We start from the raw sequence: 24,735 nt of genomic DNA, 5'->3' as shown, positions 1-24,735 counted from the left end.
CATACCATGACATTGTCTGCCATGTCAAAGAAACATTGTCTGCCATACGTTGTTTGCCATACCCTGCCATACACAATGTGGTGATAATATATAATGCAATTTGATAACGTGACTGTGTTTTTCAGCGAGTCATCGGTTATTCCATATGCGGGCCAGAGATTGTGACATACACGGGTATACCTTATGCGAAAAGGGATTGCGGTCATATCATATGTGAGACAGTCTTGCGAACTTATATATTCCACGAACAAGTAGATATGCAAACCAATCAACGGAACATTAGACCTGTGTTTAGGTCACTCCCTTGCTGCGCTATGAAACCTTCCTCCCTGACCGCGTATTAGTTAGGGCATCCTTTAGGATAGCGAATCCCTTTTGATCTCTCACACCACCAAAACCCAAAGACAAGTGGAGAGAGATCACAAGAGATGATTGTTATAGATAGAGTTTGTCTTCAACTTGGCTCCGATACCATGTTAAGTTTTGTAGATGTTCTATGCTAAGAGCAATTTCACTTTTCTCACAGCAATCATACAAGTAGATAAGCAAAATGCAGATAGAACATATAAGCAGATCTTACAGAAGACAAATCAGAAACAAGAAAAATGTATGTGATCGTTTCGGCGGTCAACAGGATGCTTCAACCAGCAAAGTCTCCTTTGGTCAGCCAGCCCAGCATGTGTCACAACAACCCTAAGATGTGAGTTTTGTTGTGATGAAATTCTCTCCAACTTTTCCTGTATATATATCCATCAATGAGGGTGTGTGACACATCTGTTGGGCATGTGAGCCTACATTACAAAACTGGCTGACCTTGCACATATAATTTATTAAGAATAATAAATTCAAAATATAAGTTCTGCTCATCGGATTAAGACTATTTTTATATGGATTTTACACCTCTCAGAAAGAGGAATCCAACAAAAATATTAGCCTCTTAATCTGAGCATCAGAACATGGAGTTTGGACCTAGTTGTCCAAATTTAACAACTGGTTTACTCTAGTCTCTACTTGTGAAAAGGACTTGCTCATGTGACAGAGGAAGAAGCAATGGCAGGAGAATTTGTTTCCATGACAAAGGGAGCAGCCAGGACTATTACAGAAAGCCCTGCTTCAGAATCCAAAAGGACATGGCTGAGCCACTTCATTCGAGACATGATACAAAGAGAAGCAAGAGAGCTCCCCTACATATCCACAAATAAGCATACTTTGGACATACTCCAAAGACAAGCTTGATTTGATGTCGAACGTCTCCTTCATTGGAAGGGAATAATAAGGTCTTTGCAGGATTAGGTTGACCATCTCCTGAAGCCAAAGGACTTGGTTAGGTCATAAAAGGACATTGACCAAGAGGAGGTGAATACATTCACCTTTGAATCCAAAAGGACTTGGCTATGTCATAAAGGACTATGACCAAAAAGGTGAATGGTCCAAGGCAATTATACGGGCAAATTATAGGATACATTCATCTTTGAAGCCAGAAGGACTTGGCTAGGTCAACCAAAGGTGAATGTCCCACGGAAATTATAGGATTGGATAGATTCTCTCATGAGAAGCTAGAAGAAGGGTTGTTGGGTTTTCTCCCAAGTTTGGGTTTCCCAAGGAAAATTTGTTGTCTCTATTGTGCATGGTTGTCTCTTTATGTTTTTATTTGTTTCTATTGTTTTAGCTGCATTATTGTTGAGATTTATTGTGTATAATTGCTTAATGACATATGTGGCGCAAAATAGATTAATCGAAGATCATTAGAAGTAATTATCAGATCTGAAAATTGATTTTTATTGTGTTTATTATAGAAAAATCAACAATTTTTAACCCTAGATTGATTAATTATTTGATTGATGTTGGCTTTGGGCTAATGTTTATCTAAAGGATAAATATTAAATTATTTAAGTGACTTAGATCTAATCTCCACCATTGATCTAAGAAGGCTAAGATTTAATCCTCGCACTTTATCACTTTGGAGATTAGGGATTTGGCCTATGGAAAATTATAAAAGTAGTCTAATGTAATGAACAAAGTTCGTATACTTAGAAGAATGCTCTGATACCAATGTAACGACCAAAAGTCATATACACAGCGGAAATCTTCAAAATACTTCAAAGACATAAATGTCCATTGTAAGACATGTAACTGTATATTGATTATTGTACATTGAATTGATATGAGATGTGAGATATTACAAATGAAAATGACGGTCTACTTATATACCCTAGGTACGTGCCCTTTCATGAATGGTTATGTATCTAAGACATGCCTCTTCATTACTAACTAACTAACCATTAGTTAATTAATTATTATTTATTATATTTATATTTATATTTATATTTATTATTTTTATAAGAATTATATTCATGACATTGCCTCTCTCTTCAAGAAGCTTTGACCTCGAAGCTTACTAAGAATATCTTCTAGTCTTTGAGCTTTCATCTTCGTTGATACAAGATGATATGATGCTCTGAGTGATAGAGAAAATTGTCGTACTAAGAATGGATCAGACCATCCTAGATTAATCTTCTGTGGAATCTTCTGATCTTTGGAAATTTGTGATGAATAGTTATCGTAGGACTAGATTTTGCAAACTTCAGTATTCTTGGGAACATAAATTTGTCGTTTATGTTTTGAGTGATACTGGTACGTAGATTGATTGGAAAGTCTGCTCTTGTGATTTGGATGTCGATAAATAGTTCTTCTGGTTGGACTTTCCCTTATCATGTTAGTGGTTGTTTCCTGATTTCCTTCAAGCGTTGTTGTTGTTGAGTTGGCTACTGAATCATCACTTGGAATTTCCATTGTTTGAACTGCAACATCTGCATAAGTTTTAACTTCTATTGGTTTCTCATCTTTTTGAGTTATGATATTGATGGGATCAGTATTTGTTCCTTTATCTTCAACTTGGACTGAAGGCTTCGATACTTCTTCTTGTGTAAGTCATTCTAACTTGTCATTTAGTGACTTCTTGTCACTTTTAAACTTCTTTATTTGTGTAAGTAGGGCTTGGTTATGATTCCTTAGACGTAAAAGCTCTTCACTTTCTGGATTGTTGGCTTTATGTTTAGTATTCTCCTCATCTTGTAAATTTTCGATTTGTTCTAATAACGATTGATTAAGGTTCTTTAAATGTGAGTTTTCCTCTTCTTGTCCTGATAAGCGCTTCTTGAGTTCATTCTTTGGGGCTTTAGCTTTCTTGACTTGTTAGAGTAGTTTTCCTTTGTGCTCTCTGAGGCGCGAAATTTCTTTGTCTTCACTAGAGATGACTTCTTCAAGCTCCTTTTGTTTTCTGATTGGATCTCTTGGAACACCAATTTCGAAATCTCCTTAAGGTTTTGTGATGAGCGTGTTGTTGATTCTAACTTTATGGTCATGTCTTGGAATGTGATCATCTTCTTCTTATAAGGTAACGTCGAGTGAGAAAAATATTAAAAAAATACAAAAATAAATAATAATAATAATAATAATAAAAAAAAATGTATAAAAAAGCATACCCAATTCTTTAAACCAAGGTAATCCGAAAATTATGTCAATCTCTTCTCTAAGCATAGTTGCTACACCAAATTGAGATACATACTCATATTCATCAATTATTACTTGCAAGTTTTAAATTTTGTATTCAGCATCAAAATAAGAGGCTTCTTTATTCTCGATTATATTTGATCCTGAAATTAATAGTTGATTTGCTAAATTAACATTAATGTAATTTTCTTGGTGATTCTTGTTGATAATGATACAGCTTGAGTGGGCCTAACGGTTAAGAGCATGTGTTTCCTCCTAAGAGATCACAGGTTCAAAACTAGAGGGGGGTAGAGTATGTATGCCTTCGTAGACTTAGCAGTCAAATCGCTGCGCGGAGGTGGGTCCCTTATCCCACAAACAAGGGGGTCTCATACACCAATTTGGTGTCTGGCTTGGCTGTGACCTTAAAAATGGATATTATTATTAATATATTTTCCTCGGATATTCCTTTTTAATGTACAAAATCCATAACATGGGTCATGCACGTTTACAAGAGAATCTTTGTTCCATCATTTTCGAATTATACTTCATTTCTTTCTCTTCAATGGTTGACTCCACCAATGTAACCTTGTAATCTTTTATGTAGCCACTATTTTTAATATAATCCCTTGCACTTTGTACTTCAACTTGTCTTTTGACTTCTATAATAATATTTTTTCAAAAATAGAATTATAATATTTTTTTCCCTTAAACTCTCTTCTTTTTTTATAATTTTTTTTTAACTTTAAACCTTTCTTTTTATATATATATTTATAATCTTTTTTTTTTCTTTTTGAAAAGTTACAACCCTACTGAAAGTTGAAATGTGGCTATTCACCTCTTTGGGGTATAATATAAAATATATGTTCACTTACGTGCCTTTGACTAGGTTAATTTTCTCCATGTACAAAGTAAAACTTACCATTCACATAAAGAGATTACTATAGGGGAACGACTGATTTAATTAGAATAAAATGTGGTCCGCAAAACAAGGGGGCACTTTATAAAGTCGCATTATTATGTATTTACTTTCCCTTGGTATTGGTAGCCATGGTATTGGCACCCATGGAATACTTGCCCATGGTATTGGTATCCATGGAATACTTACCCATGGTATTGGGGTGGCCAAAGATTATAAAAGGGAGCTCAAGATCATTCTTTAGGCATGTCTGGATATCTGATGGATTGTTTACTTTGGTTCTTGGAGCTTGCTTGAGGGTTTATAACCCCGAGCATGATCTTCTTCAATGGAGCAATTACCCACCCTAGTTGATTAAAATAACTAGTCTTCAGTGGTGAAAGACTCCACCCTAGCTAGTCTTGAAGGAGGAGCCATCCAGGTTTCTCATTGGGCAACAACGAATTCATTGGAGAGGTCATTGTCATCCATTTATATCTTCAGCCATTTGTACCAATGTCTTAACAGGCTCTCATGTATATTCAGATTCATATTTAATATAATAAGGCTGAGTTTGCTGATTGTGCTTACTGTGTCAAACAAGGTTTCATGTTAAATTGTATTGCATTATGTTTGACGAAATGTCCTTACGTTAATAATTAGCAGAAAATCATTGGCAATGTCATTTTTGCAAAGTTCTGGTTAAAAATACATCGATGGTAATTGTAAAGAATATTGTGAAACCTAGTCTGAGACATTACAGGAAGTCGAGAAGAAATCCAAGGCTTCATTGATATGATTCAATTGGTCTAGGCCTCAACTTGTTGCTTGATAACACAAGAAGACAGGACTTATAAATAAATTCAAGGCTTATTGTTCTGGCATTTGCAGTTTGTTACTGTTATTAATCCACAAGGATGAATCTCTCTGTGTAGAATTTTGAATCTATTCATTATTGTCAACTGATTTTACAATGGATGAATGTATCAAGAATAATTTATTCAAATTTCATTGTTGTTTGATATTTTGTTAATGCTTCAATTTTAATGACCATACATTATATTTAATTGTAATAAATTGGAATTTTTTACGTATATTGTTGCACTCACTATCACATTCACAATTCCTAAATCTGTGTTCCATGCCAAGCCTGCACCTACATCACTGAGAGGGAAGACTTATAGGAAGGAGAGTATTATGCCATACTTCTGGCACTTGTGCAGCACTCAATCTGGAGATCAGAAATTGCCTAGAATTCTGTCTTCCGTACACAATCTATTAGGAGGGATTCCATTAATACCCAAAAGAAGACATACAGCCAACTCTGATAACCCCTTCCTTGTGGTATGAGAGATCCACAAGAGCCTCAAGCAAGCTGGTTGACCCATCTGAGGGGGAGCCAGAGAGGTCCATTTTGGAGTCTGGAATGAGAGCTCCACAGGAGTGTTAAACAAGCCAATTGACCCATAAGAGGGGATCATGAGGAAATCCAAGGCCTCATTGATATGATTCAGGTTGGCCTAGACCTCTACCTGTCACTTGCTACCACAAGTGGAAAGGACTTATAATTATAAATAAATTCATGGCTTAATGTTTTGGCATTTGCATTTTGTCAGCGTTGTAGTTCCACAAGGATGAATCTCTCTGAGTTGAATGATGAATCCAGTAGCTATCGTCAATTAATTTTTTTGGACGGACGCATTTATCATGAATAATTTATTCAAATTTCAATGTTGTTAATATTTTGTTAATGCTTCAAATTTAATGACCATACATTATATTTTTTTGGAATAAATTGGCAATTATACACACCCATCCCACACACACAGTTCCTAAGCCTGTGTTCCATGATAGGCCTGCACCTACATGGCTGAGAGGGAACACTTGGAAGAGGGGCAGTGTCATGTCAATATTCTGGCACTTGGAAGCATTAACTAAGAAGTTGCACCCAATAAGGTGTAGCACTCAATCAGGAGATCAGACATTGTCTAGAATTCTATGCCAGCCATAAATGTGGTATACAATCTATTAGGGGAGATTTTAGCATAGCCAAAAGAAGACACACAGACAACTCGGATAACACCTTTCTTCTCTGCAAGGTACCTGACCTTGAACCATGGGACCTTTGTTGTTGATGTGATGGTAAGCTTTTGGCCCATATATTACAACACAACACTGCTATTATTGCTCATGCAACAGAATATTGTGATTTATATTGCTGCTTTGATGTTTATAGTTGTATGCAATTGTAGCCTACAACTGTCCCACATTTTCAGGTACGATTTCATCTTCCATTTTATTGCGGCATGGTTGGCTGCTGGCACCGTGTCTGAGGTTGCTGTGCATTTTCAGACATCACGTCATGTTCCCTGTGGTCAAGATGCCTGGCATCAAATATGGTGCCAACGGCATCTCCATCATGTGGGAGATGATCAGTACCTGAACATGTGCTATACTGCTACAATTGTACTATATAATTGCTGTACAACTATATAGACAGCATGGTAGTAGAAGAGGCTGGCCTCTTTTCTGAGTCATAGACAACTATTTGTTTACTCTGAAATGGACAAAATAACATCATGCAAACAAGCCCACATACATCCCTTTTTTTCTTTTTGGGGAAAGAAATTGTAAACACATGCCCATGGCTATAACATATTTACAAATTACTTGCCTAGATCCATCTTAACCATGGATATATCAAGCACCAAGAGGGATCAAAAGGTGTTATGCTCCTGCACTTTGCTCTCATTGACACCCCGACAACAGCAGGAAATAGCTTATGAAGTGGCCATATGGGGGGGAAGGATCGGGAATAATAAAAGTGAGGTGGGGAAGCACAATATTAAGGACAACACTGAGCACTATTGATAGGTGGAAATGATTTTGAACTGAACTGATTCTTTAAGACCTCACTCAATAGAAGATGAGGAAGGTAAGGACTAACAAGATACTTTCAACTCATCGGCACCAACAAGCAGTCAACTACTCAAAGTGAGATGTCAGAATTTAGTCTGAAGTAATGTAGACCATCATGCATCAAAGTGGAACAGTCTATTCAGACAGCTGAAACTTGGGACAATGCCAGCCAACTTCAAGACTCGTTATATAAATGTATTACTTGAGCATATGCACTCTAACCTGGAGATTAATAAAATGAATCTGCAAAAATTTTACTATTTTAGAATGTGTGATAACCTGAAATCAAAAGGACACTGTTCAAGCTTCTCTCAAGGATTAAGAGGATTGTGTCCAAACCTTTTCACCTGAGACAGGATCAGTGACAGGTTGCTCAACTGCAGACTGCCTTAAGAACATGTTACCCCTTGTAGCACGAAAAAGAATCCTTTCAAAAGGTATTGCCTTTACTTTGGGAACAAGACCACTAATAAACCCCAGCCTTGCTTGCTTTGAAGGTTCTGTCAACATTTCCTGCAACAGCAGACTTATTAGGCAGAAAACATGATAATCAAGAGTTTCTATCATAGTTAACGAGTTGAAAGGAGATGCACATTGACAGAAGACAAAAGACATTACCTGCTCTAATAACAACGGGCTATCCATAGATCCTTCCCCAACATACGAGGTTTCTTCTATTTCTCTCTGATGAGCAGACGCATCACTTCGAGCTAATGAGAAGAATGAACCAGCCTGAAGTGAAATGCATATTAAAACCACACTTTTTGACAGTAAGAAACAAATGATTATCATATACATACAAAACCCTTTAATTCCAGTACACCTTGATATTAAAAAGAATAATTTAACCATGCCCAATTGATCACCATGGTAAAGAACTAAGTCCTTAAATATACATAAGCTCCTTAGACAAACAAAGCTTAGTGGTTAGTCCATATGAAGGAATTTGATGCCTTATGAAACCTAGGTAATAATTATTGCCTCTGCACCAAACCCATATTTTCAACAGAGATTCTTATTTATTTGATCAAAGAAAGTTGCATTCTTTTGTCTACGGACAAAATTTGGACTGAAACCAATTTGTTCCCATTCCAGAGAGTTGATTCCACTGCCCACATACTAGAACATTGGTACTCAGTCAGAAGGGAACTGTATTTCAGAGACACTGAAGTATTACATCTTGCTTTTTGCAGAAAAAAATTGTTAAAATACAACTGCAAATATTGAAAAATTTAAAATTTCTATGCTGCTGCAATTTTGTATATCATAAATACAGCTGCACGGTCTAACAGTGAGAGTTCATTGGCACCAACAGCAATAAACAATGCCCTTGATCCATGCTCAGAAGCTATCAAAGTTTCAGTGAACAATTACACAACATTATCACAGGCACTCGTTCACTGGAAACCAAAAGTTTTAATGAACTTTTATGTCCAGCCGAAGGGATCTGACTTTTTACAAAAAGAAATTTCAGACATAAAGAAAAGGCAAACTCAGATCCTTGTTCAGCGGGAGAGTTTCAACCATGAATCTGTAGCTCATCAACAGTACATTTAGAATCAAATTCCTAAATTTAGTCATGGTTACAGATTATTAAATGGAACATGGCGCCCCTGTTGTTGAATTGGCTGTGCAGAAAATTTTCAAAGAAAAAGCCACATGCCAAGGAACTTTTGGAGGAGTGAGGTAGACCACATATTTAACCCCCTACTGAAGGGGGCAGTAGTCATAATCCAGGCCCCATCAATACTTTTGCACAGACTAATGCCAGGGCAGCCAAAGGAAGTAACCATAGACCCTTACATTCTAGATTTGTAGACAATCAGCCACCTGCAACCTAAGGAGCAGCTGTGCAGGGTGGACTCTTTAATAAGTACTTCTGGGAGTATGCCACACTAGAGGAAAATACACGAGCAGCTCTTTCTTTTCCAGAATTCAGCAACAACGAATACCAAAATAGATCCAGGGAATAACAAAATCAAGATTTGATGTGCAAGGTGGGAAAACTGTCCATCCCCTCTTTTGATGGGCTATCAAAATGCTCAGCATGGGCTTGGGTGCAAAAATTGGACACCAATTTCTGACTTAATCACATGCAGGAAGCAGACGCTATCCAGTTCACTGCACTACATTTGGAGGGAGAAGCACATGAATGGTGGTACCATGCACTGGTTACGTTAAGGCATGCAAAAATCACTTCTTATGTAGCCTTTACACAAAGGCAAATAGATTGATTTGATCGGAGACACCCAGATATACACTTCGGAGAGCTCACATAACTCAAACAAACAGGACTGCATGAAGACTATATTGCAGAATTCGAGCAAACCAAAGTCATGGTGACAAACATATCTGAAGAAATACTAATCATGCTATTCACAGAGGGATTATCCAAACCCATACAAGGTTGGGTTAAGGCATTTAGTCCCACAACCCTACAAGACACCTTAAAGAAGACTCCCGATATGGGCGGTGCAACACCAAAGGTGAAGATTCCACCCATACCACAAGTCCCTCCTAAAGATAAGGGCAAAAGGGTATCTCCAAGCGATGAAACAAAAAAGAAATGACTGGATGAGGAAATTCGAAACAAGCTTAGAAGAAAGAAGCTTTGTTTCACTTACAAAGTGCAATGGAAACCTGGTCACCGATGTTTGGGAAATAGAAAGGTTCACTACATTGAAGTATTGCCCAATAGTGACAATGAGGGTGATACAACACAGCTGCCAAGCGAGGAGCTTAGCATTTATGAAGAGGCACCACCCCTGAAAGTTGGGTGTTCTCAACAACTTAGCTACTCGTGCACTTAGAATTTCTGATGAAAACCACATCTCTGGTGAGAAGACTCATCTCCTTAATGTTTTCAATAATAAATTAATAATGGATCTAGTAGGCACCAAAGTCTTAAATCTAGCAAAGTATCTCCGATTAAAAAAGACCCCAAAGATCGGATTTCAGGGGTTCATCTTCCTTTTATCCAAGGGACCATAGATAGGATTGCTAAGATCCTGAGGAAACATAAGGTTCCCTCAACCTTTAGGCCCCTAAACACCATTCGAAGCTCCTTAAGATCTGTAAAAGACCCTGTATTTATGCAATCCCATGTTCTTGTTGGACACCCTAAATTGGTGAAATTAGCCGCTCAATTAATCAAAGAATTCATGAACACACAGCCGACATCAAACATGGGAGAACCCACTCCTCAGCTTTGGCAGAACATGCGAAAAAGATGAAACATCACATTTGCGTTGAAGAGGCCCGGGTCATTGCTAAGATTGATCATTTTCATCACCGGAAGTTTAGGGAGGCCATAGAGATTGAAAGGAGGCCAAGCAATCTAAATAGAGAGAATGGTTGGAAAATTAGTGGTTGTTGGGTCCCTGCCCTTTCCTCTTTAAGTTCCTGTTTTTATCATTATGTATTTATATATTTAATTATTTACTTATTTATTGATTGATTTTTATTTCTTTATATTTTTATTTTTCTATATATTATATCTTTCATTTTTAATTTTATTTATTAATTAATTTTATTTTAGTTTTAGTTATTACTTAGTTATTTTATATGTTTTTATTTTTATACGAGTTTTGAATTTTCTTTTATTTTCTTTTGGTCTTCGTTTAGCTAATCATACTATTCCTCCTCCTTAACTTTATATTCTGAAGACCTCCTTTCATTTATAACTTTTATTGTTCCTTTTTCCGTTCTATTGGAACATTTTCCTTTCTATTGTTTGTCTTGACTCTTTTTCCATTAATCAATGATTTATTTTTTATATATATGTATTCATAAATTCTTATAATAATTCTTATTTCTTTAGTATATTTACTCTAATTAACTTTTATTAACTCCTAATATTTTAATTTTCGGTTATATTATAATTTTAATTTTGGAATTGTTTATTTATAAATAGGTGTTCATATTTATAAATATTCTTATTATTAATTAACTCTATTATCCTCCTAATATTTCAAAAATGGCTTTATTTTAATCTAAATTTTGGAATTGGTTCTTTAGCTTTTTCTTTATTTCCTAATTATTTCTTAAAAAAGAAGGGTCCAGCGCTTTAGCCTTTATCCATTGACTTTATGTTCCTTGATTATTTCAATCTTTTTTTCTTTTCTAGTCTCTTCCCTAGTTATTAATCTTCACTTTCTCTTTTGATATTTATATTATTCCTTCATTTTAACGAGTATTAGTTGTTATTTTTAATTTATTGACCAGGGTTGACCTTGATTTTTCCCCTTTTTTTGGTTGTTAATTCTCACTCTCATTTATCCCATGGATTATTTGTTAATTAATTTTGGCCATCATTTGTTTGACCTATAATTAGTTGGCTCTCTTTTCATTTTACTTTATTTTTTATTTTCATTTTATTTAATATTATTATTATTTTAATTTAGTTTATGAAATTATCCCTTATTAACAAATAATTTCTCTTCATTCAAAATTAATCGTTACTTTCTAGCCATTAGAATTGATTGTCTCTACATCACACTCTCTCTATTTCTCCAGCATCATTTTTGCTTTCCATGCCAATGATAACACATCTCTTGATTTAGACCCTGAAATATCTCACTTCTCTTTAGAAGTGAGATCATGCTTGCGGAGGATTTGATCACCTACATTGGGACCCAGCAGACTATGATTCAGAGACGTACCCAACCAGCCCAGTGGGGTATTAATTCACCCATAAACTGCCTTACAGCCATGTTTGAGATAGCTTAAATGCACATTTAACAGCAGAAGTGTTAAATTTCTCTTGAAACTCTGCAACTACTTAGATGAATCAACTGAAAATCAAGGCAACTGAAAACTGAAACCAAGTTTAGCTTTCACCAAGATACAGAATTCCTTAACATTCAACATGCAGCAGAAAATAATCAAGATAAAAACACATGCACACAAAATTGACATGCTTGTTTTACCCAGGAAACCCAAACAGAAAAACTTGCTTTCTTTGTTGTGGTCTTTTCTTGGTTGTTCTTTGAGCAAATGGATATATTACAATCCACTTTTCTACTGCAGCCAGCAATTTGTCACTGAGAAAGTGTTAAGCTTCTCCTCACTGTTCTCAACTCTACAAATGTTCTCGGCCTGCTCTTAATCACTGCTCTCAGCCCCTGAGAAGATACTCTCGGCCCTGCACCCAATCGTTCTCTGCTGAAGATGGTCTCGAATTGCTCTGCAAATCCCGATCCTTGCTCCACAATCCTTGCACACTATGGTCCTAAATCTATGTGCACTCTTGCTCCTCAATAATGCGCATTCCACACAAAGAATGATCTATTCATTTGTGCCTTCGTCCTTCTCTTTCTCAAAAGAGTTCGATGCATGCAAGGAGGCCTATCCAAATGCCAGTTCACACTAGTGTCACGAGTTTCCTTTGCTAGTTAACTAGAGCAAATCCCAGTTACAGTCGGGCTAGCTCTCAGTTAAATAGCTTGAGTTCCTCCTTAATCTCCTCTAGTTGTGATTCGCGTTAACTGAGGATTCAACTTGTCCTCTCTTCACTTATCTCTGAAGTCTTAACTCGGCCTAACAGAACTTTACACTGCCAGCCCATCTTGCAGTCTAACTGAAGAAGACTCCAATGAACTGAAGCTCCAACACTACACATGCAAACTTGATGACCATTCCAGTAAACTGGAAATCAACTCATCGTAATTAAGTCTATCCCATGAACTCGCATTCACGCTGGAGAAAGACTAATTCGAAGTCTTCACTAACTATGGCACAAGCCAAAAGACCTTCCATAGCTACTTTTTCAACAAGAACCTCTGATAGCTTTCTCCTAAATCCTCTAATATTTTAATTAACAAATTCAAAACCATTTTACACATGTATATGCAGAGTTAACAGTTAAAATACCATGGGTCAAAAATGTAATCATTGCATAATACAGTAATGTAACACACTTATCTTGCCCAAAAAAAAGCATGCAAATGGATGCCAAGGAGCGATTTTCTGCTCAGCTGTAGGCTTACAATGTGGATACCACCCCCCGAGTTGGGCTATGAGGTGATGAAGGTAAGGACGGCTATGAGATGAAAAAGGTAAGGATGACCTACTGGCTTACTCTCTCGTGGAGGTCCAAGCTATTCAACAAGGAGATGGCATGAATACCCTGCCAGACATATTGGTGCAGATTCGGACAATACACAGTAATAGCAACATCCTTTTCATATCCTCAAGCTCCCACACAACCAGCAACATTTACCCCATTGAACCCATATCCAGAATGAGGATCCAACAGAATCTGGGACAGAAGAAGAACCCTCCAAAATCTCCTAAAAGAGTAAATATCCATGGAGAAAACATGGGTATGGAGTCAAGTGTCACTTGCCTGGTCAATGAAAGCATGTAGCTAATATGACCCCCACCAGGACTTGAGTCTTCCCAGTGGCATGCTAGTGCTTGTGATCTCATGATCTTTTGATCTTCAACGGGATGACTTGTTTTCCAAATTCTAGCTAAAGGGGTTTTCCCTAGAATAGGATCACTAGAACTTATGCAAGAAAGTCCAAAATGCGAAATGAAGAGATAGCTCTAGCAAAACAGTTTTTATGAGTTGAGTAAATAAAGTGGATGGATGGATCGGAGAATAGTGCCTTATCATTGGGCATACAGTGTCAAATAAAGGTTCATGGGAGGCTATCTTGTTGAGGAAAAGACACCAATTAAGGCTGAAAGACTTAAGCTACAAAGGCCTTTCTTTGTTGCCCCAGATTGCAAGAATATAGCTAAGGATATTACTAGTGCAGATAACATCCAACACTTATGAAGATTATGACTACCCAGAATAAGATGTTTGTGCATTTAACCAAGCGCTGAGAAATAATGCATCCACAAAAACATCCCAAAAATAAAATAATTGAAAATGAAAAGAGTACACCAAATGCTTACTCCAATGTCAAGATATTTCAACAAGAAGAGAAATAGCATTAGAGATATATAAGATTTCCGGACCCACAAAATAGTTGAATTGATCCTCTAAACACATCCAATAGATATTCAACTATGCTCCAAGGGATATCTCCCAGATACAATCATACACCAAATGGAGAGCATAAACCCTTATATAGGTTTCAACTCTATCTCGTCAATAATAAAGAAGTATTTCTTTCCTAGATCCATTAATCCTCTAAGGAATAACAATAAAATAGCCCTCTCAACATCTTCCTTACTAGAAGTAGCAATGAGTTGTTGAAATCCACATTTTTCTCCAAGAAAATACAACACAATATCCTAGGAAAACAATACAATAATGCTCTCAAGTAACCAACTCCGTGAGACAAGTCAACAATAATAAGATAATAGAGTTGGTTATGCAACAACCTCCAAAAATAGAGCTAGAAGGTAGGGTGCCTCCTTTAGATGAGGATTGTTGAAAAGTGTAACTAGGTTCGGTCTTCATAATGACATGCAATTATGATTTTATGTAATGAGATGTAAATAAGAAAAATAAAATTATTATATTGACTTGCTTCATGGGTTTCATGAGCAAGGGATTTTGTTTTTGAGTCAAGACTCCCATTGAGAGTCTTTAGGATTTATTTGTCATCTAGTCATAAAATGTGAGTCATTGTCATGTAAATGAAGTCATGTTACACTTTGAAAAAGGTCATCTTGTCTATGTAAAGTATCCTCCAAGAACTTGTCACCTAACCTCTTCAAGTCGGCCTACAAACGATGAAGGAACTCTCTAGATGAAGTCGACCTAACTCCAATTGTCAAGTCAGCCTAAAGATCATGTGAAGTGGTGTATAAATAGCCTAACTCAACCTCCATTCTAAGCAAGTAACTCGATCTGAATTCGGTCTAGAAAGAAGTGTGAAGAAAGGGTGGAAAGGAGTGCGAAGGAGTTGTGAAGAAAAGTACAAAGTTTCTTCTGGGAGACTATCTTCTTAATATAGCGAAGTTTCTTCTGGGCAGTGCAAAGTTAGGGCAACGAAGTTTCTTCTAAGCAGCAAAGTTTCTTTTGGGAAAGTAAAAGAAGAGGTTTATTTTGGGGAAGCAAGAGAAGGATTCTTCTGAGGGGTCGAAGTAAAGTTCTAGGGACCAAGTTTCTCTAGAGGAAACCAGTGAAGACCTAGAGACTGAGATTCTCTAGGAAGAGTCGAGAAGGAGCAGTAACAAGCATAGAGACCGAGTTTCTCTAGAAGGAGCCGAGGAGAGCAGTTCTAGGTCAATAAGAAAAGCGAATGAAGGAAGAGGCAAACCATCAAGGTTAGTGACAAGATTCTTGGGAGGATACTAGAGTCAAGGGTCTGTGCCATGGTCTTGGTACTTATCAATTGAAGATCTAGAAGAAGAATTTGATCGGGTTTTCCTCTCAAGAGGTGAGAGGTTTTGGCCCTGGCTAGAGAAGCCTACATAGTGTGTCACTTGTCTTTTATTATGCATATTGGTAATTTTCTTGATGAAAGAACACTATAATTTTCTTGATGAAAGAACACATTAATAAGCTAACAAACAAAAGACTATAAGTAAAAGTGTATCACAAGCAATTATTAAGACGAGAAATTGGAATCTTTGAATGCCCAAGATTTTTCAACATGGTACCAGAGCTTAGGTGCTAAAGACAAGAAGGGGCAGTCAAAGCAAGCTGACACAAGAGAATTGATCTTCAAAGAAGGATCAAAGCAAGTAAAGAGATCTAGTTCTTCATCAAACCAAAACCCTAGATCAAAAGCAAGAGCCTTGAAATTATCTTCAAGAAGGAAGCAAGAAGAAAGAACAAAACCCTAGATCAAAAGCAAGAGCCTTGAAATTATCTTCAAGAAGAAAGAACAAAACCCTAGAAGCACTCCAGTAATCTTACATCACCCAGGAAGTGGAAGCTCTTCAAATCTAAGGAAGATTAAATCAAAAGTCAATCCTCCCTCTATTGAAGCAGAGATCTCATAGAAGGCAGTCCTCCCTCACCAAAAGATTTGAAGTAAGAAGTAGCAAGTTCATCATCAAGTTGAAGATTTGATCTTCACAAGTAAGTACCTCTTATTATAATACAATCTAGTAAAAATGACTTCATGTTTCAAGGAAGACCAAAAGTTGGTTGGGATATCAAACTTCCTTGTATGGAAAAGAAGGATAGACATTGTCCTCGAAGTAAATGAATTCATTGATCATGTCCATGGGAAGGTCTCTAAGCCATCCGAAGAACAAGCATTATTTGAATACATGGAAAGGGATCTCAAGGCTCAAAAGATTCTTAAGGAGTCTATCAAAGATCCACTCATTTCCTATGTAGCCAAGCTGGAGACATCTAAAGAAATATATGATAAGTTGAGAGAACTTTTCTCTAGAAGCATGATAGAAAAGATCTTATCACTTAGATCTGATCTTCATAAATTGAAGGTGTCAAAGGATGAAGGGATATCATCATGTCTCTCAAAGGCATCTCAAATAAAAGATCAATTGAAGGATCTAGGAGAGATGGTATCTAATAACGAAACAATCTTCGTTATTCTAAATGCATTAACTGATGAACAAGGTAACCTCATTTCTACTAGGGAAGAGGAAGCTATCCCATTCATCAAATTATGGTCTCTCTGCAAGGCAAAGGAAGACAGGATGAAGAATGAAAGTGACAAAAGATCAAATAGAAGGGAACAATTAGTGTCAAGACAAAAAGGAAAATTTGGAAAGTTTGGTACTCCAAAGAAGAAAAAGAAGAACATGGCTAAAGAAAGATGTTATGATTGTCATAATCTTGGGCACTACAGAAAAGATTGTCCTAAATGTAAGAGGGACAGGGAAGAAGACTATTCTACTAATGAAGTGAAAGAACCAAAGACAAAGAAGCATAAGAAGGAAGAAGCAAAAGGATGATAAAGATGATCTTCTTCATTAGAAAGTACCCTTCACTTGTAATTTATAGGTAGGAATAGTGTAAATAAGATAGGATGCATCAAATTAGAAAAAAAGCATCGTAATAGAAGCATTAGAAGTAAGGGCTCGTGACATGGGAAGCAGAAAGTATGTCTGGTACAAATCCTAATCAAAGGATTCACCTATGTAGAAAGTAAAGCAAGGTTTTCATCACGAATTCCAACTCGTGGGATTCAAGGGGTGATGGCATGATGACATAACAAGAAAGCAGGACAAAATCCTAGGAAATATGATCAAGGGAAGAAAGGATCTCCTCCTCTGAAGAATTGCAACAAAGCATAAGTCACACTAGATGAAAACAACATAATATGTTCTCATATGAATCATGAGGAAACTGACTACAATCAAGGAACTATGACTAGAAGCTTCTGGGAATGAAGTTCAAGAATATTTGACTAGAATATCTCTCGGAAGGATATGAATACTCTAATAGAAGTCGAGAAAAGATAGAGACCCTTGATAACAGATATTTGTGGGAGATATGTCAATCTGCATGCAGGATGTTGATATTTACAGGAAGATGTCATGGTGAAAGATCATCGCAAAGGTAACCTTGATTTAAAAGTGTTCATTATTTTTTTCCTAATATCTGGATGGGCTTATGTAGGACTGCCAAAGGGAAAATCTATGGATGACTTCCAAATGAACCATATAGAAGGATGTAAAGTCCCTCCGAAAATTATGGCATGAAAGCAGAATGACATGAAGCAAAGCCAGATGGAAAATCTGATGGATCACTTTCTGATGAGTTGAGGACATGACTGACTCATGGACAAAAGTGATGGATGATATGTGCCCTATGGAGAAGTTCCCAAAAGATGAAGACTCCTTGACAAAGAAGAAATTCATGCCATTGAAGGAAGGAGCTCTTCCAGCAGCTAATTGTTTCAGGATCTCCACATGAGGAGCTGCAATAGGTCATTGGTTAAGAGGGAGCCTAAAAAGAAGTTTCTTACTGGAAAGAAACTTGGAAATTCCTAAGCAAAAAGCTTAGGTACATTGCTTTATGATAGGAATGGGTACATTCCTTTAATGGAATATGTCCTCCTAGTTTGTAAAAGGAGAGATAGACGTGTTGTTCTAGTCCTTACCTAGGAAGACAGAATGTAGGGCTTTGTAATCATTTGGCAGTTGTTTCTGGATCTCCAGATGAGGAGCTGCAATAGGTCACTAGTTAAGAGGGGGCCTAAAAAGAAGTTTCTTACTAGAAAGAAACTTGGAAATTCCTAAGCAAAAAGCTTAGGTACATTGCTTTGTGATAGGAATGAGTACATTCCTTTAATGGAATATGTCCTCCTAGTTTGTAAAAGGAGAGATAGACATGTTGTTCTAGTCTTTACCTAGGAAGACAAAATGGAGGGTTTTGTAATCATTTGGCATCCGATACTCTTAGGGGATGAGATAGGGCATCCCATGAAAGAGTAGTCGTGGAGTACCAATATTCTTTGTGGGACTAGGGAGTCCAAGAAAAGAATAGCCCTCGTGGAGCACATCCTGAGAGAATCCGGGTGAGGTATGTTCCAAGAGAGACAATGATGAGTATGTCTACAAATCATTAGTCTCACTAGCATTGTGCTCTGATCTTGTGGAGAGATAGAGTTGTTAGTCAAGGCCTTGCTATATAACAATGTTGGTTGATATGATGTTGTACAAATGAGTTACAAATCTGAATTCTTCTTATGAGAGATTCTTCAAATTGAGAAAGTCCAAGTACAATTATGAATAACTCCCTAGTTAAGAGGGAGCGTTAACGAGATGTAGATAACAAAAATAAAATTATTATATTGACTTGCTTCATGGGTTTCATGAGCAAGGGATTTTGTTTTAGAGTCAAGACTCCCATTGAGAGTCTTTAGGATTTTCTTTAGGATTTATTTGTCATCTAGTCATAAAATGTTAGAGTCATTGTCATGTAAATGAAGTCATGTTACACTTTGAAAATGGTCATCTTGTCTATCTAAAGTATCCTCCAGGAACTTGTCACCTAACCTATTCAAGTCAGCCTACAAATGATGAAGGAACTCTCTAGATGAAGTCGACCTAACTCCAATTGTCAAGTCGGCCTAAAGATCATATGAAGTGGTGTATAAATAGCCTAACTCGATCTCCATTCTAAGCAAGTAACGCGATCTAAATTCGGTCTAGAAAGAAGTACGAAGAAAGGGTGGAAAGGAGTGTGAAGGAGTTGTGAAGAAAAGTATGAAGTTTCTTCTGGGAGACTATCTTCTTGGTATAGCGAAGTTTCTTCTGGGCCGCAAAATTTCTTCTGGGCAAGTAAAAAAAGAGTTTTCTTCTGGGGTAGCAAGAGAAGGATTCTTCCGAGAGGTCGAAGTAAAGATCTAGAGACCGACTTTCTCTAGAGGAAACCAGTGAAGACCTAGAGACTAAGATTCTCTAGGGAAAGCCAAGAAGGAGCAGTAAGAAGGATAGAGACCGAGTTTCTCTAAAAGGAGTCGAGGAGAGCAATTTTAGATCAAGAAGAAAGGCGAAGTAAGGAAGAGGTAGAGCATCAAGATTAGTGACAAGATTCTTGGGAGGATACTAGAGTCAATGGTCTGTGTCATGGTCTTGCTACTTATCAATTAAAGATCTAGAAGAAGAATTTTGATCGGGTTTTCCTCTCAAGAGGTGAGAGGTTTTGGGCCTTGGCCCTTGCTAGAGAAGCCTACATATTGTGTCACTTGTCTTTTATTATGCATATTGGTAATTGTCTAGATGAAAGAACAAATTAATAAGCTAACAAACAAAAGACTATAAGTAAAAGTGTATCACAAGCAATTATCAAGCAGAGAAATTGCTATCTTTGAATGCCCGAGATTTTTCAACAAGGATTTGACCAAGCATCATTTCAAATGATCTCCCAAGTCTCCTCAAATCAAATCATCCACAAACTAGTTCCTCATGTGTGCCAAATAAGTAACTCAAGCCACATGTGTGGCCTTTAAGGCTAGTTTATCCCAAGAAATGCAATGAAGAGTGTATAATGAAGACTCCATGTGGCACATGTTAACATCCCAAGGTAGAAACAACATCAACAATGTAGAAGACTGTGAAAATTTCAAGTCTGAAATCCTATTGCAGCAACTAGAATTAATTCTTCTAATTGTTAATTAATTTAACAATTTATTTGCTACGGCAAATATCGAATAAATCACATTGCAACCTTCACAAATAAAACTGCGAAAAATAATCGCATTGGAAACTAAGAAATATTCTAGCACACACAAAATTGACACACTTTTTTTGGGCAAAAGTCCCCAAAAAAACCCAACTTGGGAAAACATGTGCAGCAGCTGAGGGTTTTTATTATTATGTAGCAGTGTATTTATTTGATTACAATCTCGAAGTCGAAAACTGGGAATCCTACAGAGAAAATACTGGCAAAAATATCTTGCAGGAAATTACCCTCACTCAGAGCAATCCCAGCACTCGACTGCCACTAAAAATCAAATCGTCCACCTAGCTCTACGCTGCTTCAGTGTCACTCTAGAGCAATTTGCTACACGCTCAACCCAAAACAACTGTAGGTCAAGTTGTCCACCCTGCTTCTAACAAGGAAACTAACCCTTCGGCACTCTGGAAATACTTTCCGACCTCTCGAAATGAAAACCAAATTCACCCCAGCAAAATTGAACTGTTCACTAAAGCTTTTGCATTGCTTCTACGCAGCTTCCTGAAGAAATCTCGGCCTCTCTCTACAATGCACTCACCAAATCCGGAAATCTTCCTCTGGCTTCACTATCTCTGCCCCTCTCTGTCTCTGATTCCCTACTGAAGCTCGAACTCTTCCAACACTATTGGCTTTCTGGAAAATCAAACTCTCCAAGGAAATCAAACTCCACAAGTGTGTTCTCCATCTACCCATTGACTTCTTATAATCCTCTATTGGAACTCCAACAGCCAAGATTAAAACTTAATCAAGGGCCCAAATTAATTCCCTGTCGATTCGTGTGAGTTTCTAGATGATTCACAGCTTATCTCAATTAATATTGATTAATTAACCCCTTTTCCTAAGTTTAGACTTAGGAAATAATTAAAAATAGGCTAATAATCTAATTGAGACACTTCTAGGTGGAATTTATATAAACGATTTTTTTAGTCTCTCCACGAAGTTTCGATACTAGAACACCTCCGATGCTACAGAAACTAACACTCCCTCTTAGCAAAGAAGGTGTTGTCTCTAGTGTTGCACACTCTGCCACAATACCCTATTTCTGTAACACCCTCTCTCACGTTGTTGATGTCTGGCTACTGCCCATCAACCACCGCGCAACTCTGATGCTACATCTATGCTACCGTTGACACTGCCATACTGCTACCAACCTTGCATCTGCGCTACATCTCCCTCTCAACTATTGTTGTTGCAACTGCAGTTACTGCAACTGAGAAGCATCCTAAATATTGAATCAATTGTGTTCTGTATGATTCATTTGTCTCCTGAGTTTTGACTGCTACTAGCTATTGCACTGTCCACCAAGGAATCTGCGCTACTGTTAACTCTACCACTATGCCACTTTGCACTACTGCCAACACTATACTGCGCTCCTTTTTACCTCACTGCTACTAGTCTGCAACTGTCACTGGAATCTGACTGCATTATTGACACTGATCCATCCTGCTACTGAATATTGTGGGCCCCCGTAGAAAGGTAATGATCGATGAGGACACCTCAATGATCCTGCCCATGTCTGCATTGCTCTGCGACTATAGCTCTAGATTGCCCCACCTCTCTCCTGGAGGTATAGTTGCAAACATCACAAAATATTCCTCCAACCTGGAGGACAACTTATTAATCTCAACAGACGTTGCCTGGTCTTGCTTCTCTTACTTGTCCTTCTTCCGAAGAGGACATTGCGTACTGTAGTGGTCAAATTCACCACATCTGAAGCACTTGACCTTTGACATGTCCTTCTTCTTCTTTTCCTCCTACCCCTGACTAGGACCCTTAGATGCTAGGACCACATTCTCCTCTTCCTTCTCACTCTTCACGGTCTTCATGGTGCTCTTTACTAGATCCCACCTCAACTCCTCCTGCTGCAGATCGGACCATATCCTATCCCATCCAGGCAAAGTGTCTTTGCCCAAAATACTTTGGAGTTTGGACAAACACTTGTCAGTTCTCCAAGACAATGTTTAGTGCCAACCGTACAAGCTCTGTGGGTTGGGGTGCCTCCCCAACAATTACAAGTTGATCTCTAGCCTCCTGAATCCTATTGAGGAAGGGATCTATGCCTTCACCCTTATGCATCCTGATGCTTCTCAGTTTCTCTTGGAGAAGCATCTTTCGTTGCTCGGAAGAACCTTGATATAGCTAGGAAAGACCATCCCACATCTCCTTAGTTGTGTTCTTGCCAAATATATGTGAGACTATATGATCCTGGACTCCATCTAGGATCATTTGTTTTGCCTTCGCCATTTCTCTTTTGTACTCCTTCAGTTGATCTACATCCTGGGGTACTACTACAACATTGTCCACATAGGCTTTCCGGCCATATTCGTCTAAAAGGACATCCTAGCCTTCCAGATAACATAGTTGGAGGTTCCCTCCAACCTATCATGATCTCTAAGCCCAACTGTGGCCATCTCAAAATACTTGTTGAAAACTCCCTCTACTACTGACAATCTGCAATTGAAAAACAAACCTCTAAAACTCTAAGTCCCCTGAGAGAAATTCCCCTCTGTTATGTGTGCTTTTCTCTTCCACTCAACGTTGGTATTGCTACTGCAAACTGCTGCGAAAACCCTCTACGTCCCACCAAGGAATCTGCTCAGTGAAAATTTGAGTTGTTGTTGCTTCCTCTGCCTGTTGGAATCACTCAACTAGAAAGCCGAAATTTTCTGCCAACCTACACTGAAAAATCAAACTTCCCCAATCAACTTGAATTGCCTTGCTCATGCTCTGCGCAAACCCAAAAAATTTCGCACTACTCCCTCTGAACAACGAAATGTTCTTTCTTCCGCTTCTGAGCTTCCCAGTCGATCAATCACGCTCTGTAATCATGTGAAAATTTCAAGTCTAAAATCCTATTGCAGCAACTAGAATCATTTTTTCTAATTGTTAATTAATTTAACAATTTATTTGCTATGGCAAATATCGAATAAATCACAATGCAACCTTCACAAATAAAACTACAAAAAAAATAACAATGGAAACTGAGAAATATTCTAGCACACACACACACACAAAACTGACAAACTTATTTTTGGACAAAAGTCCTTGGAAAAACCTAACTTGGGAAAATCGGTGCAACAGTTGAGGGTTTTTATTATTATGCAACAATGAATTTATCTGAGTACAGTCGTGATATTATCTGAGTAAAATCTGGGGGGCAAAAAATGGCAATCCTGCAAAGAAAATACTAGCAAAAATATCTCGAGGGAAATTACCCTCACTCCGAGCAATCCCAGCACTCGACTACCACTGGAAAACAAGTTGTCCACCTAGCTCTACGCAGCTTATGCATCACCCTAGTGTAGTCTGCTACACGCTTAGCCCAGAACCACTGTAGATCAAGCCATCCTACCTGATGCCAACTAGGAAATTGACCCTCCAACTCTTTATAAATACTTTTTGGCCTCTGGAACTGAAAACCAGCGTCACCCCAGCAAAATCAAACTGCTCACTAAAGCTTTTGCGCTGCCTCTACGCAACTTCCTGGAGAAATCTCGGTCTCTCTTTGCAATGCACTCACCAGATCTAGAAATCTTCCTCCGGCTTCACTGTCCCTGCCCCTCTTTGTCTCTGCTTCCCTACTAATGCTTGAACTACTAGCTTTCTAGAAAATCGACCTCTCCAAGGAAATCGAATTCCATAAGTGTGTTCTCCATCTACCCATCAACTTCTTCTTATAATCCTCTGTTGGACCTCCAACGGCCAAAATTAAAACATAATCAAGGGCCCAGATTAATTCCTTGTCTATCTGTGTGAGTTTCTAGATGATTCACACCTTATCTCAATTAATAATGATTAATCAACCCCTTTTCCTAAACTTAGAGTTAGAAAATAACTAAAAATAGGTTAATAATCTAATTGAGGCACTTATAGGTGGAATTTCCAAAAACAATTTTTGGGTTATGGAAAACTCCTCTGTTTTAGTCTCTCCATAATGCTTCGAGACTAGAACACTTCGATGCTACAGAAACTAACAAAGACCAAGTAAATATCCTCCATAAGCAGACAGCCTCACCAAAATAGCATGGAAATGCTTGCAAAGTAACCTCCTCAACATCATGAAAAAGAGTGTAAAAAAGCCTCAAGAGATGGAACACTCAATACTAAGGCATAGAAAAGTGTGCCATCAGTTCTCCAAGCTCAAGCTCCAAGGTGTAACCACCCTCAAAATATATGTAACAAACCCTCCAAATGACACGTGGCTCCTCTGGGTCAAACAGTGCATTAATAAACATGAACATATTTGCCATAAGACCTTAAATAATGGATCAGCCCACAAGGAGCTGAAGTAAAATCTCGTGACATGTCAAAGTAGTCTCATGCCTAGGATATCACCTCCAAAAGGCTCAATAACTTGGTC

The 24,735-nt window shown here is 37.7% G+C and overlaps 1 protein-coding gene across 1 annotated transcript in view; it reads right to left on the bottom strand.

Annotated features, from left to right (window-relative positions):
* LOC149221657 (V-type proton ATPase subunit a3-like) overlaps positions 1–24,735 on the bottom strand; it is a 197,485-nt gene that overhangs the window by 120,423 nt on the left and 52,327 nt on the right. Inside the window, exons 5-6 of the mRNA XM_089385171.1 lie at positions 7,928–8,041; positions 7,649–7,822 (exon numbers count right to left, since the gene is read on the bottom strand). Coding sequence (XP_089241297.1) covers positions 7,649–7,822; positions 7,928–8,041 — 288 coding nt within the window. The remainder of the gene's footprint in view (positions 1–7,648; positions 7,823–7,927; positions 8,042–24,735) is intronic.

This window comes from Pinus tabuliformis, chromosome Q (assembly GCF_031772625.1).
Source record: "Pinus tabuliformis cultivar Carrire ecotype Pingquan chromosome Q, CPIR1, whole genome shotgun sequence".
Taxonomy (NCBI): Eukaryota; Viridiplantae; Streptophyta; class Pinopsida; order Pinales; family Pinaceae; genus Pinus; species Pinus tabuliformis.
The sequence above is the reverse complement of the archived record's forward strand: the minus strand, read 5'-3'. Positions and strand labels throughout refer to the sequence as shown.